We start from the raw sequence: 18,281 nt of genomic DNA, 5'->3' as shown, positions 1-18,281 counted from the left end.
GTCTAGAGGTTTGATAAAAGCAAACACACCAAACAGCTTCAAACTATTTGCACTAAATCGTTTTCCACGTACCAGCTGAATTTAAGCAAAGATTGCAGAGAAGCAGCTGAAATGTCTGTGCTATTGCTCAAAAAAACTATGCCAGCAAAGTGACCTTAAACAGTAATTTTGGCAAGATTTACAGCTGCAATTCAGAGTAAAACATGTTGCCTCTTTGGAAAGCAAAGTGTTTGGGGTTTGTTGTTTCTTTTGCCAGGGGAGGAAAATAAAAGAAAAAAATAAAATAAAAAGAGGCACTAGGAGTTAACTAGATTTGGGAACCAAGAGGATTTGGGGGAAAAACAAAACAAAACAAAACAAAACACACAAAACACACACAAGGAAGAGGGCTTTTGCTGCATATTTGTTTCTCACATCTAATGATGTGAGGAGCCTACAAGGAGCCAGGGAGCTTTAGAGCAGAAACCAACCCCAGACAGATCCTTCTCTTTTCCATCAATGGAAAAAGTCCTCGGGAATATGGAGAAGCCCTGAATATGTTGTATACTTATGTATAAGAATTTAGCCCAAAAGAGGGCTAAATTCTGCAGAACCTCTTCAACTCCCTTGGTGTTAAAAGCAGAAGTGTAGGGACAATGCTTGTAGCTGACATGAGAACAGGTGAAAGGAAAATCACTATAATAAGCACCAAAATAAGAGAGATTTCCAAGCTTTTGAATGATAAGTATTTGCATTTATACAACTAATTTGCCTGTAGGTCTTCTAAATCTAAACCTGTATATTAAGCATACTAATTGACACATAGTGAGTAGCTCAATAATTTCTTCATTTTCAGAAAATACAATCTTTTTTAAAGTTCAAATCTAGCCTTCCACAAAATTGGCTTGAATGTTAGCCTCAACGTTTTAACATTTGGAAAAATGTCCCCATCCAAAATAACAACTTAGACTACCAGAATAGAACATAGGAGAAAATTGAAGCCTGACTCAAAAGGAATACATAAACATGATACTTAACCCTCTTATTAAAAAGTCGTACAAATTTAGGAATGTGATTGTGTACAATGGAATTTGTTCAGGTCTGAATCATCTGTAAGAATTAACTGAATCAAAATCACACAGAAAAAGCCCTATGAATTTTCCTGGATTTTGTTCTGATAAATTGCCTTTGATATTTAGAAGTAGAATTGGCACCTACTTTAATAAACATTACCAATTTTTCTATTTCAACTGACAGAGAAAAACAGTACAACCCAACATTAGTATGCATTTTTTCCTTTAAGGCAGATTATGTTCACCGTGTTCAGCTTTGAAAGCCATGTTTCCCAGATGAACCTGACAAAACTGTAAGATCGATAAATCATTAATATTTTCTTTAAGCAACAAGGTAGCATGAAATACAATTAGTGAGCATGAAGCAATCACATTTATGTCTCATGCCTCTTATTTTGAGAATAGCTTGCAGTAAGCTTGCACTCTGAGTTGCCCGGTGGATATTATGACATTTCTTCCAGCTTTTATGCTCAAAGGGATCCAATTAAAACAACACTGGAAAACCTGAGTGTGAACGTTTTTAAACTCCCAGAACTAACCAAACATGTTCCATTTCTTAGAAATGCAAACTAGTTATATAAGTGCTTACTGAGACTCGTTTATATTATTCTATACTGAAAGTTACAGCAACACTGAATTTTATATTTCTTTCCTACATTTAATAATCAGTAACAGGATTTTGCTGGATTCACTAATCCACAAAAAATCAAATTCAAACTACACAGTTAATGCCATCTTTTATGTCAGCAATGATAATTACTGGTGTTCAGATGTTTGCAAATAAACTTAATTGAAAACTGAAAATCACCATGTACTCAAAATGCACATCCGCATCCCAAGACAAGAGAAGGAATTCAAGATGAGCAGCCTGAGACTGAAAGCTTTTTCCAGCTGACAAACAGGAAAAGCTCGCGATTCTGCTCACGCAGATTTCATAATAATCTTGTGCATTAGGTAAATGAGTATTTCATATATATCTGAAGCGAGCATACACAGTGTTCCATGTACAAAGAAGTTATGTGTCCTTGCTGTAAATAGCCCTAATGTCACTCAAAGAGATGCCAGTAAAGGAAAATGGACTGAAAAGGTGAGGGAAATGGCAGTGAGAACTAGAAGACGAAGTAAACATGTAGCAGGAGTCTTGCTCGTGTTTTGGGTTTTATAAAAATCTACTCAGTTTAATACTGGGATTATAAACAGTTAGGCTGTCTCTCCCACCTCTTTCCAAGTGATCATATAGAGCAGAAACCTGGAGGGAACAAGCAAGAACCTAAGATAACACATGAAATCTGGGAAATCTAAAAAAAAAGAAAAAAGAAAAAGGGTGGAAGAAGGAACAAGAAAGGCTGCTCATTTGTACCTGTACTTCCCTGACATGGACACTGCACAGGTATACGTCCTTGCTGTGGGTACAACAACCAGCAAAACCCAGGCAACTCCCTGCTCACCAAAGACTGCAGGGATGCTGCACGTCCTGCACATCTGTGGTCCTCTCGGCTCCTGGAAGCATCTGGGGCTTAGAGCAAGATGGAAGAGGCTGTGCTGCAAATATGCACCTGAATAAGTTGTTTGAATGAGGCCAGACTGGACTGAGGGCAGGAGGAAGAGGCACACAGCTAATACTACCTGCTTTTTGGGGACGGAGTTAGGAAAGAAAACCTCTCCCGTGTCACACTGCAGCCGCTGTTATTTCTCCCTTTGGGCCTCTGGTTTGAAGCCCGTGGAGATGGCTTGTTGGCCAAAGAGCAGACAAAGCTACCTACCAAGCAAGGAAATGTCCCACATGAAACAGACAACTTCTGAAGCTCAGTGTGATTTAAAAATAATAATAATAATAAAATAAATAAAACAAAGCAGGTAACAACAAAGCCTGTGATGAAGTTCATATGGAATGGAAATGAAAAGACCTCATCTCAGCCTGGTGCATGAGAAGAGAAGGGTTAGAACATGCACTTTCCCCTTTTTCAAGAGTCACCAGGCAATGTGCTTGTTTTTACCAGCACTGCTGACAAATGCTCCCTTGCTGAGTTTTTTTCTTTAGTGCATTTTGTCTATGTATGTACAACAGGTATACACAATGCCTGCTCTTCTGCTTTTGAAGCTTTTTTGCAGGTACAGGTATATGTTTTTCTGAAACCTCTTTCTGCAAAATAAACATGGGTTTTCAAAGTTAAACACAATATGTGATCTGAATTGAAGGCACAAATAGTGTTGAGTTCTACACAGGAAATATTTTCTGATATTAGATGCATTTCACTTGAACAAAATCCTTTGAAAGCATTGCCTTTGAATACATTATTTCCTTCTCTACATGATTTTTCACTCCTCTTGTAATTTCTTAAATCTCTTAACAGTTTAAAAATGTGTTACTTGGTCTAGATGTGCATAATATTTTTCAGCTCTGACTCACAAATTCCTTTATGTTTTAGATTTAACATAAATGGTATGCCCAATGTCAATGGTATATCACAGCTCATGTAATAAAATTATTTTTTTTAAAAAAAAAAACTATTTGCTTTTAAAAGTATCCTCCAAACTATAGAGAAAAAATAAAGCAGTTTGCACCCCTCAAAACAGGTTTAACATTTGTCCGTGGGAAAAGTGCCATTATTTTCCACAGAAGGGTGAAACATCTTCATGTAGCAAAGTACCTCATGCAGTCAAGGGAGGCTTTCCTTTGTTGGGAGAATGAAGTGCACTTGTCTGCACAATCTGAAATATTACTCTATCTGAATTTGACAAGCTTATTTCCCTTTTTCTATCACGTCCTCCTTTCAGTATTTAAATGCTTTGAGTAGGAAGGCATAAAAGAGAAGAACTTCAAATCATTAATAGTTCAGAATAAGTCCCCCCCGCAAAAATCCTAGAAATAAAATGGCATAAATACACAACATATAGTCAACCTGTGAACAGATTCTAAAAAAAAAAAATCTTAAAACAACAACAGAACAGGTCTTGCAGGAGTTTCAAAAGATACATTGTCCATTTGCCTATCTCAAGGCAGAATTAGTGCTGCCATAACTATTCCTGGCAAAGGTTGGTTTAATGTGTTTGTGAACACTTCTGAAAATGGAGAATACACAATCACCTCCAAGCAATCTATACCAGTGCCAGGCTGTTTTTACCTAAAATCTGAGCTAAATTTCCTTTGCTTCCTATTGCACCATTTCCTTCCTCTTTGCAGATGTGGCTTGCATTTCTCTCATTCCCCCCCTGACTCCTCCCTGTGTTTATTTTCTCCTACCTTAAATAACCCCATCTTCTTTCACCTTTTCAAGACCACCACTGATTTGCATTGTCCTCTCCACGTGTGCCCCACCATTCTTGCGGTGTGATGTCCAGAACTGGATCCAGTACTCTGGCTGCGCTCAGTTATGAGTTGATCATTTCCTACACTGCTCTACCGTAAGTTTCAAAGCCACCACGATCCCTCTCCCCCCTCCACCCCCAGTTTACATGAATAAGTCTACCAAGCATGTAAGTATTTGTCTACCAATGCCATCATCTGCATGGCTCACCTGTTTTTGAGATGTGCCGCCAGGTCACATCGCTGCATGACTTCCTGACATACTGACGAGAAGGGGCACAGAACAAATAACTTGTCTAACAGTTTATGAACAAGGATGCTGGACTTTTTGCAGAGTTTAAAATGGAGTCTTTTTCGATCCAGCGGGCAGAAATCCTTCTCCTGCAGGAAGTTCCTTAGGCACTTGTAGCAGAAAGTGTGTCCGCAGGGAGTGTCCAATGGCTGCAACAAGGGCTGAAGGCAAATGTGGCAGACCAAGTCGTCATCCACTTCGTTCTGGTAGTTGTACAGGTGGTTCTCCCTTGTCCAGTGCTGCTGGCCGCACTCGAAGCACAAGGGGTTCAAGGAGGCATTCTGCTCCACCGAAGCCATCTCGTCACCTGTAGTCCCCATCGTGCAGCTAGGAATGCGGAGTGCTCCTCCTCCTCCTCATAGGATGGGTTTGCTCTGAAAAGGGGACTTCCCTTCTTCAGTCAAGTGTCACTTTCTGCAGCAAACAAGGAAATAAAAATCGTTAGTACCAAATGAAGTATGAAAGTTCTTGTCAGAGCTATTGACTTGTTCAGGATTTACCTAACCCACTAAGGAACAGCAGTTAGATTAAGAGAACATTTTTGGTTTCTGTACATTTGTTGTGGAAAAGAGCAATGAAAATCATGCCAGTGTGATTTGCTTTACAACAAACATTTTACAGCTCTGTACCAGCTGCTCCCCTGCGTAGCTTTCACCTGCGAGAGGAGCAGCTTGTTGAGAGCAAGGACATCACATTATGCAATGTCACACCAGATGCATGCGATCAGCGTCTAGCACAAAACACTCCACTGAGGAACACTGGTAATATGACCAAGTAATTAATTGTGTTCTTTAATATGCGATTATGATTTTATTCAGCAATCTGGTCCTACTTTTCCTTTTGGATTTTGCGTATTAATGTAGAATAGTACACATTAAAGGTCTCAATATTTTGTACTAAATGTAACTGAAGTGATTGCTTACCCTGTTACTTCCATCAGTAATATTGAGTATACGCCACCACTTACCTTCAGGTTCTCTCTGTGGATTCATTCCTACACAGCTAAGAGGGGCTGATTCTATGCAGCATGACACATTTGATTTAGTACAGAGGCCAAAAGTAAAAACACAGACTAAACTGATCATATGAAATGCAATATTCCAAGCAACTAACCTGTTTTGCTGTGTATCTAACAAAATTAAAATTACAACATACTCGATGTGACAATAATTACATCAGTCAACGGACTGTAGGTCTGTCACTATGGGATTTGTTTTCTAAACTTTAAAAGTTATTAAACATTGCCTTAAGACAGCTCTATGGTCAGGAAACTGTGCAGTCATCAGTCCAGAATTTCAAAATCTTTACCCCTCCCATCCTTATTTATCCTTCTCTCCTGTACAAAATCACATTGATTGAATCTTGTAACAGGATGATTTAGAAAATAAAACAAGCTTTCTCACATTTCTAAAGAGACCTGCTAATTAGTTAATTTTGGTAAATGTTCTCATTCAAAAATAAAAAAAAAAAAAACAAAAATAAAATCTGAGCAATGCTTATTTTGTGCCTAAATTCTTTATTAAATTCAGCCAAGCAACACTCATGAGAGACTGACTGTACTCTAACAGAGTAATCACAAGCTTACAGTGAAATGAAAACTGCTAGTTTTCTAGCAGCACAATCCCATCATCTTTATCTTTAGTTGCTGAAACATAGTCATAACCACATTCCCAAATTCATGCGGAACACATGCATTTCGCTATGTTGTATATTTTAAGAGAATTCCTGTTTCAGTTTTTGTCCCTTAACCTCACGCAGCCAAGCACAAGACTTAGAGCACATTTTGCAAGGATTATTATATCCTTTGACGCAAAAAGGATTAAATAGTAATTTGTAATCCAGGATTCTATTCTGCTGTGGAAATTGATGCTCTTCATTGCCCTGCCTTGTAGCAGATAATGTGCACCTTCTGGAAAGGATTTCAGGAGGGAATAGCACAGCAGTTCTTTGTTACTGGAGACTAAGAATGCAAAAGGAGACCCCAAAAGAGATTACTCAAAACCAGTCTTAAACGTATTATGTAAAAAATCAAAGATTGGAAAGCAAATAAGGAGTCCAGCACATAGAGCCCTCATGGACAAACTGCAGCTCTCCACCGCATGTTCCTGCTCCCAGATAAGCATGGAAGGAAGGCAACCCACCTAATGACTCTTCTTTATGAGATGCAAAATAAACCAGCTCGGTGTTCTAGAAAAACACTGCATTGATTTGTGACTTTACCAAATGGTTTTGCCCTTGGAGCATTAGGCAAACCAGCACAGCGAGCACGTGGTGCCTGATGCTCTGCAGTCAGCTGCACCGGCAGCATGACCAGCCTGCAGAAGGGGCTCCGAAAGGTGGAAGGGTGTGCTGTCCAAATGCGTGGACAATGATGTGTTACGTGTCCAAACTGCTTCTATGGCTGATGAAGAACAGCACTACTCCAACTTCTCCAGGTAACCAAGATCCCAAGAAAGGAGCAAGTCCTACATCAGTGAGGCTCAGAAATACCCCGGGACCATCCTGTGCATTCTGGTTGTGGACCCCTGAAAGTACCACAAATTCACAGAATCACAGTGGTTTGGCTTGGAAGGGACTTTAAAGCCAACCCAGTTCCACCCCCCTGCCATGGGCCATGGGCAGGGACACCTCCCACGAGACCAGGTTGCTCCCAGCCCCATCCAGCCTGGCCTTGAGCACCTCCAGGGATGGAGCATCCACAGCTTCTCTGGGCAACCTGTGCCAGGGGCACACCACCCTCTGAGGGAAAGATTTCTTCCTAATATCTAATCTAAACCTACCCTGTCTTAGGAACAGTTCCTTCAAAAGGAACAGACTTCCAGCACTTCTGCCCTGTGAAGTCTGTTACATTGCAGCCTTCTACAGAGCGCGATGCAGCGCTGTGCAGTAAAATATACCTGTGCGATACCTGTTGTGTTCAAAGATACCAGTCTATTGAGAGGCTGTAATTAAATCCTTTTGTGTGCTAAACTTTTAAAATGGTTCATATAGATTGTGAACAAAAAGTAAAATAAGGAAAGTTATTGAGACAACTGGCTTCCACCATCACATTTTCTATGTGCCTGCCAGCAGTAAAGGTGTGGATGCTCTGCTGGGGGAGTGGCAGCCTGGGCCGTGGGCAGGCGTGCTCCACCAGACCTATTTCTGTGGCTGCTGACCTTGCCTCTAGCTGCTCCCCAGTGCCACTGTTGCCAACGATCAATAACAATCATATGAGCTAACCTGAGCCCTTTTTCTGCAGCTGATGATCTGAGAGCCCTTCCACAACCTCTCTGCAGGCAGAGCTGTGGCGGTGGTGGTGCCCTGCCAGAAGCGAATGACAAACAGACGGCTGTGTCTTTGACCTGTGGGACTATCTGCAAAACGAATGTCTGTTTGTGGCTCAAACATGCCCTGCTTGTGTGCAGGACTGCTTCTTCTCCACTGGCAGAGCATCTTCCTAAAGAAAGACCTGCGCTGCTGGTCCTCCCCTCCTGGGAACTCCTGCTTGCCTCTGAATCTCACAGGGTATTTTCCCTTCTCTTCCCCACAACAGTTCAAACATTGCAGCAGGGCTCACTGCAAGAAAGATAGTCAACAACTTAGAGATGAAAAAACAAAACAACCAACAAACATACATACATACACACACAGAGCACCGAAAACCAAAAAACCCCGGGGAATTCTTCACTCCAGCACTGCTGCCTGCTTCCTGTGCTGCTGCTGGTTGCATTTAGGAGAAGCATATTCAATAACAGAAAAATTATTCACTGGGATTTGTATCGATTGTACACCACAGCTGCCTAATTATCTGTTCCAAGACTTTTCAGGGGCTGTTCCCAGTACAAAATATCAACCGATTTACCAAGCCTACACACACAGTATTTATGGTTTGAGAGACAACTGGGATAGCAAGCAGGGTCTTGCTATCCCCCACTTGAAGCACTGTACCACCAGAGCACTGCCATTTATAATACAGTACTTCATTCCTCTTTATGCATCCCTTATATTGTTTATCTCTCATATCACTGCAGATTGTCAGCTCCACAGGACGGTATCAGCTCAGGAAAGCTGTGAATGGAAAAAATAGTCTCAATTAAAATAATAATAAAAAAGAAAGGAGGGTAAAAGAGCCAGCCAGGACTGGTTTTCAAGTCATGTAATTCCCTAGAACATAATTCACCTGGGACTTCATTACAACAGCAGAACAGTGCAGGAGGTGCCCTGCTCTCAGTTTTAAATCACAATTCATTTGGAAACTGGACAAGACTGGACATCCAATTATGCATTTTTTTATTTATGTATTTTTTATGCAGAGTATGCATGACAGCTACTTTAGGCTGAAAAGAGTAGCCTTATTCATAGGCTTCCTCTAGGTCTGATTTATTGGTTCAACTAACATTATTTGGAAAAATTTCGCAAAGTTTTCCAAAAGCATACGGTGTCAAGCTTCATACCTACATCAGATTTCATGATGTTTATTCCTTCCCTCTGCATGGGAATGATAAAAAAAAAAATGAAACAAAAAACCCAACATACCACATGCAAAACAGAACATGCATTATTTTGTTTTTTTTTTTTTTCCACATAAGTCACAAAAAGGTAACACCAATTTCTAGTTGGAGTTAATGGAAATATGTATTTTGCAATGAAAGCTATCAGAGATTAAAATAATCTATTTTTAAGTAGTCTTATTAATATCCTGGAGAGTCAGATCCTTCAATCTGACCATTCAAAATTCCCCAAAAATACTGACCATACTGCAGCAGCAATAAGGGAAAATACCCATCTTATCAACTAAATCCCTCCTAAAAATATTTAAATTAACCAGTTTCCTGTTCTATTTAACGTGGCATCCTCAAGCAAAATCCGAGATGGGAAAAACAGCCTTTAATGAGTGCCACCCTTAACAAAGTGATTAAACAAAGTGATGGTGAGACAAAGCCCACACATATTTCTTCTCATTTCAAGGCCACCGTGTGCTTCTTCTCATGAGAGGGCTCGAAATTTTGGTGCCTGCTGACAGCACAGGGATGCCCCAGAAAATCCCCTTCTTATTCCTTGTAGCAGAAAGGGGTGGAAAGAAATTATAACAACTACTATGAAATACGACCCTGAACTCGTAGAATCATAGAAAAATTAAGGTTGGAAAAGACCTTCAAGATCATCAGGTCCGACCACCCCCCTACCACCAATGTCACCCACTAACCCATGTCCCCAAGCACCACGTCCAACCTTTCCTTGAACAGCCCCAGGGACGGTGACTCCACCACCACCCTGGGCAACCCGTCCCAGTGCCTGACTGCTCTTTCTGAGAAGAAATGTCTCCTCATTTCCAACCTGAGCCTTCCCTGGGGCAACTTGAGGCCATTCCCTCTAGTCCCGACACCTCATGACGGCACCTGTTCCTCTCCTGGGACGTTTATTCCTCGCAGGAGGCATAGGTCCCACATCCCGAGGCCTAACCACACCCTGACATTTCCATTTCCCCTCGCTTTTACCCTCAGACCCCTCACTACAGAGGGCGGGGGCTGCCACCTCCTGCTCCCCTCCCGCTTCACCACCCTCTTCTCCTCGTAACCCCCTGCTTTAGAAACAGAGAGTTCTGTTACAAATAAGGACCTGAAGCATGGGGTGAACCAAGTGACTTCCCAAAAATCTTCTGGAGGGTCTGGTTTGGGGCAACAGGGAAGCGTACTGTGCCGATCCCATGTTTCTTACATATGGGCAGCCTCTGGCACGCATTTGTCCTGAGCCCAGTAGGTTTTGTTTCTTCCACAGTTGCAGGCTTTGTTCTCAATTTCATCCTCCCCACCATGACACATTAATGGGGAAGCATTCAGATTGCCCCATCCCCATCCCTGTTCCCATCCCTGGCCCCCCAAGTCTCGGCCCCATAACCCCAGGAGCCCCAAGGGATGCAGCTGGGCTGGAGCTTGGGCAGCACCTGGAGGTGACTGGGACAGACCCCCAAAACGTGCTTTTTTTTGTGTGTTTTGCTGTGTTTGGGCCCATTTGCTCTCAGCCCTATGGGGCTGCCCCCCAGTTCTGCTTTCTGCTGGAAGCTGCAGTCTGGCTACAGGTGCCTAATTAGCCAGGTGCTAATGAAGTACGTGCAAATGCCCTTTTGACCCCAGCACAGGCAGTGGAAGGGGTGAAGGAGTTCCAGGCTGCACAGAGCTCTCACTTGGCTCTGGCAGGAGCAAAGGGACAAAGGCAGCGGCTGTGTGCTCCTGGTAGAGCCTCCCCCTGGCCTCCATCCCCACTGGTTGCTTCCTCCTCCTGCACCCAAGAGCTTCTGGACCAGGCACCTCCAAGCACGACATGGGTGCTTAGGCTGCTTTCTGAGGTCACCCATGTAACCAACCCTAAGCTCATGCATAGCTGAATCTGGAAGATTTTAACTTAAATTAAAGGGGTGGGATAGCTCTGCACACCCTGTAGATGGCCGTGCTCACACCCCTGTCTCTCCCCAGGGATGGATGTGGTCCTCCGGAGCCTTCTGCCTGGAGGCCACCGCCCTCTGCAACCTTGGCCACTGTGAGGTCCTGCTGGCCACAAGACCACTGCTCCTGAGGGAGCCTCAAACTGCGTACCAAATGATAATCTCCAGAGGCGTGAGAGGTCTATTGCTTCGTTTTGCTTAGAAATTGAGAATGAGATTAAGCAGAATCAAAAGAGGAACAAGAATTATATATGGCTATATTTTATTGGCAGAACTTTTTGAAAAGTAAAAACAAGTTATATGAATGACTGAAAAGGGAAAAGCTTTAAAAAATATGAAGCTTTTTGGAAATATCCAAAAAATGAAATAGCGAGTTATAACTTTTCTAGAAAAACACTTAATGTGCACTAAATGTTACCAGCCTAAGATTTACTGGCAGCTTCAGATGAAAACCCTGGCATGCATCTAGAAACTATCTGAAATTATCTTCCTATTATGCTCTTAGGCATGTCCTTAGAAAGCCTAACTGTCACTTTGGCCTTACATGGAATAGGAAAAATTGTTGGACCACATGGATTTACTGGAGATTTGTTCTTTCTTGCCTATGCTGCCAGAATAACATTAAAAATTCAAGGTTTTTTTTTTTTTTTTTTTTTTTTTTTTTTTTTTTTTTTTTTTTTTTTGGTAGAATAATCCCCGGGCCAGCCATGAGTAAGCTTAGACCAGTAGTGGAGGAGGACATGTGACTATGTCAGTGAGGAAGACAGTCTGAGATGTTGGTGGAGAAGCTGGGGGAACAATCCAGATTGAACATGGTCCAAGAATGGAACTGAGCTGCTGCAAGATGGTAGTCTGTCTCTGATTCCGTTTACAGGGAGGAAAAGACAATTCCATGCAGAAATTCATCACAGAACCACAGAATTGTAGGGGCTGGAAGGGACCTCAAGAGATCATCGGGTCCAACCCCCCTGCCAAAGCAGCTTCCCTAGAGCAGGTTGCCCAGGTAGGCATCCAGACAGGCCTTGAGTATCTCCAGAGGAGACTCCACAACCTCCCTGGGCAGCCTGTTCCAGTGCTCCGTCACCCTCACCATGAAGAATTTCTTTCGCATGTCAGTGTGGAACTTCCTGGGCTCCATTTTGTGGCCACTGCCCCTTGTCCTGTCCCCACAAACCACTGAGAAGAGGTTGGCCAAATCCCACTGTCTCCCACACTTCATGTATTTATAAACATTAATAAGATCCTTTCTCAGTCTTCTTTTCTCAAGGCTGAACTCACCCTCTTCTGGCCATTCAGATTTGTATTTACTAATTGCCCCTATGTACCCATCAATAACTCCGAACAGTAGCATGGTCATCACCCCAGCTTTCAGGGAGGGTTTTCTTAATTTATGAATGTTGCAGGATTTCTGAAGTCTGTTCTCAGCCTTGCACTACATCCCCATTTCCATGGCACCCCAGCTGGAAAAGACCTCATGTCTTCTAAATTCCCCTTGTTCAAACGCTAGGGTTGTGAACATCATCTCTTAGCAGCCAGGAGTGGATAAACACAAGCCACAGGAGAGGGAAACCAGACAGTGGTTACATTCATGGCTTAAAACCACATCATAACATGAAAAATTAGTCCTTTGTTCCCAGTCCAGCATCCTTCACAGGAATTACAGCATCAGGCTGATGATTCAGAACTGTTTTCAAAGCAGACCATAGTTTGAGTGGACTAACACAAGATAGCAGAAGCTCTGTAATAAAAAATACGAGGAGAATAAATAGCTGGCATGCGGTACTAGAGGGGAAAAGTGTTATCCCACATCTTCCAATAAGCGTGACCTAGCTCATTAGATACAATCTGTGTTTTAATATTAAAGCCATACAGCAAACAAGTGGAGCAGAACCAGCAACTTGCACTGACTGCATAACATCCATGTTAATTATCCAGATGTCTGAGGGCTTCACTGTCGTCCAGCACAAAAACCCAACTCGATTCCAGCACAGGTCTGTGAGAAAGTAGTGCTGCTTGACTCTTGCTTGTTTGAAAACACAAACAAAACTGAACGTTATGATGTCAAAAAGATGACATCTGGTAGCTCAAAGTCAGAAAAAAAAAAAAAAAAAAACAACTACAACAACAGAGAGATGGCATGAGTACAGGAATTAGGATGGATTTCTCTTAATGCATCAGCAACACTTTCACCGAACCCTGATTATACTTCCTGTTTTTGAAGGCATTCAGCAGAATGACTGGAATTTTTGTATTCAAGCTGAATACAGTTGTGCCTGAACACAACTGAATCATTTGGCAGTGCTGGGATAACAGCAAACCCATCTCCTTGCAGATTTTTCACCTCTCTGCTCAGTTTTTGTCCCACGCACAGGGGCAATGCCCATGCAGCCGAAGCGCTCGCACCACGCCAGCTGCCGGCATGGTCCCACTGAGAACGAAGCCCTGCTTAAATCTGGCGAAGAAGGACTATTTGGGAAAACGAAGCTGCCTGCAAGTCGGGCTCCCTGCGTTTCCACAGCAACAGGGACGATGGGCTTTAATTACGGCAGCCACTTTCGGCAGGGGTGTCTCTCCGCAGGGCACCTGCTGCATGCGTTCGTGGGCGAAATGCCTGTGCCAAAGCAGGGAAGCCAGCACAGGGACACCCATGCAGTCCTCTGACGGAGGAGATTTCAGGGATCTGAGCATCAAACTCAGCATTGAATGAAAAGATGTAAAGGAAGGCGGAACCGCGCACAACGGGATGCGCGGGACCATCTTTCCATTAGACAGAACATGGATGACGCCCATCTCCCAAAGCCATGACTCCAAAACACAGCGAACCCTGACACCAGCAGATCGTGGGAAGAAATGGGAGGAAGCGGCTCTGCAAGATTAAGGAAGGAGCCAGAAGGTTGTGCTCAAAGCAGGCGAAGATCATCCAGCAGCCATTTTCTACAGCACAAATGGAATGTTTTCTATTTTGGGAGCGGGAGATTAAAATAGCTTTAGTTTAGTCAAATCAGTCTCAAACGAGACAGGGAGGATGAGGATTGTAACCATATGAAAAATCAATTCTTTATAGAAAATACAGACCTACATCAGATAAGTCACCTCAAAATAGATGAAAAAAGAGACAAGAACATGAATCTTTAATGAAGACACATCTCCACATCAAAAAAAATACAGGGATTAAACTTTGAATATTCATACTGAACAAGAGGAGCTCTGAAAAAGGAATGGAGTGAAAGGCACAAATGAAGCTACAGGAGACCAAACCCTGTGTTTCCTGATGGTCAGGAAAAGGGGCTTTGGAAGCCCTCAGAAGGGGACAGTAATTGAGTTTGCTCCTTCCTTTTCCAGCAGGGACAGCCACTGGCAGCCTTGGGCACAAGGATTTGCTCTTCTCCGCTCCTGGGTTGTGCACCAGCCACGGGGCACCACAGGTATGCAGCCTGTAGGCCTGATCCTGCACAAAACCTCCTCTGAGCTCCTATATCCCTTTTTGGGGTTTCGCAGCAGTGAAAAATAAACAAAGAGAAGCAAAGTGGAATGAAAGTGGGAATAACGCATGCTTACCTGTGGTAGAGCTAAAGACAGATTTCTTTCCCAGCATGAAGAGCACAGCAAAAGCAGTATTTCATTACCACTGCTGTAACAGGTGGGCTTTTACATCCAGTGGGAGTGAAAAAAAAATACCCCAACAGCCAAAAATTAACTGCAAGCAGTCAATAAGCGAGGCTTTCTTCTCACTTACGGAGCAGAGAAAGGCAAGAAAGAGCAGAACATGTGCTTACCCAACATGGTTATTTTCTGCGGTGCAATCTGTCCAACAGCCCTTGACATATGTGCCAGCCTTTCTGTTTGGAGAGATGGAGGCAGCAGAAAGCTGTCGATCAAGATGCTAAACCTTCTGTAAAGCCCTCCCCTGCGCTCTTTGCCCTGAAATGAGGACTTCCATGGATGAACAGAAAACACTTAACTAGATTAAACATAGCTGGTTCCTGGCTACGCACAGATACACTTTGATGTGATTAATATAAATTTTAAGGAGCTGAGGCAGTTCAAAGAAAATATAGAAGGATGAGGTGAGCCATGTTCCCTTCTCCTGCTTATCTGTATAGCAAGTCCCAATCACTACGGGTGTGAACGGGGGAAAATCAAGGAGACAGCAATGCTCTTGGATTATTCTCAGAACAGCTTTGATGACAAAGAAAAGCTGGGGGTGGATGGGAGGAAAGAAGGATAAAAGAGCTTTTGGGCTAGTGAAATCACAGGACTATCTATTTTCAGGGAGGCACAGCTCTTCCTTCAGGCGTATGCCATCTTACATGACATGCCACGTCTGGTGTCCCCCATCAACCACAGCCCCACACCGTCAACCACAACACCACGCTGCTCCCAAGCAGCCCTTTAAGCCAACGAAATAATTCAAAACCGAAGGTGTGCCCTACAGAATTAAAGAAAAAGAAGAATTCCTCTCAAAATGAGTTTTTCCTCAGAGGAAGAGCCTAGGGCTCCTGCCCACGTGGCGGCACGTGCCAAAGGGCCTCCAGGAGCCTGCAGAGCCTTTCAGATAGCCGATGCTGAGAGAAAGCGTGTGCTAAAGGGCCTCCAGGAGCCCACAGAGCCCTTTGGATGGCCAACACTGAGAGGAAGCAACCCACAGGTCCCTGAGAAAGCTCAGAGGATGGTCTAGACAGCAGGGCCAGGGCTACAGCCTCCACCTGCCAAGAAGAGCCCCCGCAGTCCAGCAGCAATGCTTGGAAAGCCACAGCAATCACCAAAACCGGTCTGCCTGGCCTCCAGATGGTCCTCATGCTCCCTAATAACAGAAAACAGAAATCACCACAACAGGACGGGGGCAGCTCTTCAAAAAAGAAGGAAAATGAATCCACCTTCTGAAGTCGGCAGTCAAAACAGCATTTATCTCAAGCTCCCTGCCTAGGCACAATTAGCCTGAGCCAGCTTCGCAGCTCAACTTACCCTCCTGCTCTCCTATCTTTATTCAAAACACCCCCATGTTGTTTTATAGGACATCTGTCTGTCAGGAAAAAAAAAAAAAAAACCCTCCCATCAAGATCTTCTGCTTAAGCTCTCTAGATGTACACGTATCATACCTTAGACACAGACTCTGCGCAGAGATACTGAAAATAAATGGCTCCGTGCATAATCAGGATTTACATAACAACAGCAAGTTAGATGTAGAAGTTGTAGTCTCAAACATTACCTTAAACAAAAAAAATCATTTAAATATTTTGTATGTAAACAGCTCTTTGCATACACAGTGTGCTAGAACCTGATCCGGGGCCTTCAGACAGGGCTCAGGGAGGGAAGTGGCTGCACAGCTATGTGAAGTCAAGGCTGGTTATACAAAATAAACTTGACAAAGAATACAGAAGCAAAAACAACACTGCATTTGTTTTTTAGTTAAACTGTAAGAATCATATATCCTCCACTTCAGTCCTTGTAATTCCACAGCCACAAGGACACACTGAAGATAGCATTTTCTGAATGAAAACAAAAAGCAAAACAACCACATTTTTCCTAAAGCATTTCTATAGTCCCTAACCACGTTTGCAGGATGTTTATTTCAATTACTTTTCATATTATCTTGGCTGCCTGCATGTTAAATATATATGCACACACACACATTATGTATAAACAGAATTTCAGCACTGATCAAATAGAGAGCCTTTTACAGTGCATTTATGCATCTGCGTGAGGTGCAGTTTGGCTGCTGCAGCATCTCCCCTGAATCCTGTTACAGTGTTCTTGGAAAGAAACTACTTTGGCAGAACTGTCAAAATCCAGTCGTTTAAGATTCAAGTGAAAACATCAGCAAAGATGCATAGTATTAGCACCACACAGCAATGAGTGGTATGAGTGACAGGGGCTAAATATTAAGCAATCATCTTCTACCTCCCCCTTACAAAATGAATAATGTGGAGGAGTAAGTGCTGAACTGCTGTTAAAGCATTTCTGCTCACTTCCTTAGTAGGCTCATTCTTCGTTTAAACAAAAAAATAAGATTCTTAAACAAAGGCAGACAAATCAAAATCGTTACCGTCTAACAGAGTAATACCAATTATAATAAAATCAAAGGAAAAAATGACACTAAAGACACATAATAGGAGGCACCTATGCAAAACCCTAAACTGGTAGCCACATGCAGAAATTAGGGATTTATATACACAAAGAAATAAACTAGAAGAGAGCTGTCCAATAGAAGTACAAGGGCGCTCATCCTACAAGCGAAGAGGGGAAGGGTCAAGAGAAGTCTGGTGGGGTGGGGACGTATCGCAGCAGGACAAGGTTTTCAACCACAACCCTTGTCCAGCAAACAAAAGCTAAGTCATTAAAAAAGCAAAGGCCTAGAATTATGAAAGAAACATCATTTATGAAAGAAACATCAAACAAACTTCATTTTTCATAGACTTAATCATTAATTTGCAAAACATACAGAAAGCACGTACTCACTTCAGTAGGAAACTCTGGTTCACCACATTTTGGGAAGAGAAGGGGAAAGGAGCGATGTGCTCAAAAGCCCCAACAGGTTGGGCAAAGCCTAACTTCAGGCACCGGTTTTCTGTGTCCGTGGTCAAAATGGCTCCAGCAGGAGAGGCTGACAGAAGCATGCTACCTTGAGAAGGAGCCAACCTTCTCCTCCTCCTCTTCCTTGTCACTGCCCAATCTCTTCTCAGCACGCCGAAATTTCACATTTGAGATTCTGTGGGGGATGATACAGTTTTCCCTTCCTCATTTATTCTATCTTTTCAACCCTTAAGAAATATCTCTTAAACTACCAGCCTCACTTTGAAGGATATTACTTCATTAGCATTGCTTTTGGAAAAAGGTCTTTAAGAGACAGACAATTCAGCCTCAGGAGTACCTATCATCTTTGCATTCCCTAACCACAGTGCTCATTTTCCAAGCCAAGCACTTCTCAACAAGTTAGGTTAGGCTCACAGAAATAAAAAATTCAGACTGTCACGTATTTCCATATTTTTTTGTTACTCCCAGCCCATGCTAAATGTTTTCACATATTTTATGCCAGATACTTAGATGAAATATTTTGTAAACTTTGTAAACCCTTTTTTGAATTGCTACACCATCTAAGAAACCATAACAGACAAAACTCCTTGCGTACTAGTATCTGTAGAAATGAACCCAAAAGAGAATGCTGTCCCGTGAGATAAAGACGAACATTCGCATGGGAGATCTCTA

At 42.7% G+C, this 18,281-nt stretch overlaps 1 protein-coding gene across 4 annotated transcripts in view; it reads right to left on the bottom strand.

The window, feature by feature from the left end:
- The window catches only part of LNX2 (ligand of numb-protein X 2), a 59,819-nt gene that overhangs the window by 21,375 nt on the left and 20,163 nt on the right, over window positions 1-18,281 (bottom strand). For 2 of the 4 annotated variants that reach the window (XM_035325543.1, XM_035325531.1), the window contains exon 2: window positions 4,571-5,065. In XM_035325543.1, the coding sequence (XP_035181434.1) occupies window positions 4,571-4,971 (401 nt within the window). In that variant the 5' untranslated portion in view covers window positions 4,972-5,065. Of the gene's footprint in view, window positions 1-4,570; window positions 5,066-14,851; window positions 15,068-17,534; window positions 17,705-18,281 lie in introns of those variants that run through there. The other 2 variants (XM_035325534.1, XM_035325546.1) reach the window with 2 other exon arrangements.

Source organism: Oxyura jamaicensis, chromosome 1 (genome assembly GCF_011077185.1).
Source record: "Oxyura jamaicensis isolate SHBP4307 breed ruddy duck chromosome 1, BPBGC_Ojam_1.0, whole genome shotgun sequence".
Classification (NCBI taxonomy): domain Eukaryota; kingdom Metazoa; phylum Chordata; class Aves; order Anseriformes; family Anatidae; genus Oxyura; species Oxyura jamaicensis.
This window is presented reverse-complemented; position numbering and strand designations above follow the sequence as displayed.